This window comes from Habropoda laboriosa, unplaced genomic scaffold (genome assembly GCF_001263275.1).
Source record: "Habropoda laboriosa isolate 0110345459 unplaced genomic scaffold, ASM126327v1 scaffold102, whole genome shotgun sequence".
NCBI classification, from domain to species: Eukaryota; Metazoa; Arthropoda; class Insecta; order Hymenoptera; family Apidae; genus Habropoda; species Habropoda laboriosa.
In genome coordinates, this window is record NW_017100262.1 from 1530564 (window position 1) to 1531966 (window position 1403).

Sequence of the window (1403 nt, forward strand, 5' to 3'; positions counted from 1 at the left end):
GGGAAGTTTTCCGGAAATGCACGAACACGCATGTGTACAAAAATACGATGGTCATTGGTAAATTCAAATTCCCGTAATTAAAAAAATAATCATACCTAATTGAAGTAGTGTAATTCAAATTACCGTTATATTGTTTGATTACGCACAGGTAGTGGGAGATGTTACACCAATCTCTTTCCAATGTTTCGTAATATTCCATACACACATTATTCAACACTATCCATTTGAAACATTAAAGTTCTGTAACGCGTTACGGTATTATCGATATTTTGTGAAATAAGTTTTTAAACCTATCGAACGATAACCGTTATTTATTTACAGGTCGTCGAGCAATGGTAAATAAACTCTGGTGCCAAGAGGTAGCGAGGAAATGGTTCTACAGGAAAGGCGAACCACCGCATCCGCGTTCACTTTCCGAACCAAGATGTCAGAGACACGTAGCCAGCTGGTTTTTACTTTATCGTTGGTTAATCTTCTTGGGCTGGGCTGTTATCATCGTGTGTTCGATCTTCGAATTTGGAAGTGTCAAACCTATGCCATTGTATGATAAGTGGCTGATCTACTTGACCAATTGGGATCTAGTGTTGGGCTTGTGTCAAGCGTTACTTGGCGGTTTTCTCGTATCGAGAAGATGGAAGCAGCAAAAAGTATCGGATTTCGATCCTTCCACGCTGGTGTTAGGATCAATTGACAGAGTTTACTGGTTCCTTTACGTCGTGACCACCACTACTGCATTCGGAGTTACGATCACCTATTGGTGTAGTATATACGATCCTAGTATTCACCATTTGGATCCCCTGAACATTATGCTACACGTTTGTAACAGTATTTTAATGGTAATAGATTTCTGTGTCACAAGCATTCCATTTAGATTAAGGAACTTCTGGTGGTGTTTAACCATAGTGTTTTTTTACGTCATCTTTTCGATAGTATATTATCTAGCAGGTGGATTAGACAAGAACGGTTATCATTATATCTATAAAATTATTGACTGGAAGAAACCATTGCAAACTACGCTTGTATGCATAGGCGAAGCGATCTTTATAACTATATTGTATTCTCTGATGTGTTTCCTCGAGAGACTGAAGGATAAGTTGTACCTTAAGGTCGATAAAAAATTAGGGACAGCGTATACAGAAACACAGATGTCTAATACGGAAAAAAGTGCCGATATTGTTTGAGAATTAGCAATAATAAAGGACTTTTTTACAAGTTTCTAAAGCGAATTACTGTTTGCACTTCTTATTACTGTTTATACTGTTCTGAACTGTAGTTTGAAGTATCGTTGTATACTTTTTTAGGCAATACTATTTTTTTATTGCTACTACCGATAGTTACGAATAGCGCCTATGCGGAGGACATTGTTCAATGAAGTTTGTACCGCACTGACAATAAACGTAAAC

The 1403-nt window shown here is 37.5% G+C and overlaps 1 protein-coding gene across 1 annotated transcript in view; it reads left to right on the top strand.

The window, feature by feature from the left end:
• LOC108572930 (protein rolling stone-like) overlaps positions 1-1181 on the top strand; it is a 4916-nt gene extending 3735 nt beyond the window's left edge. Inside the window, exon 2 of the mRNA XM_017935273.1 lies at positions 322-1181. Within this exon, the coding sequence (XP_017790762.1) occupies positions 322-1181 (860 nt within the window). The remainder of the gene's footprint in view (positions 1-321) is intronic.
• The last annotated feature ends 222 nt before the right edge of the window (positions 1182-1403 follow it).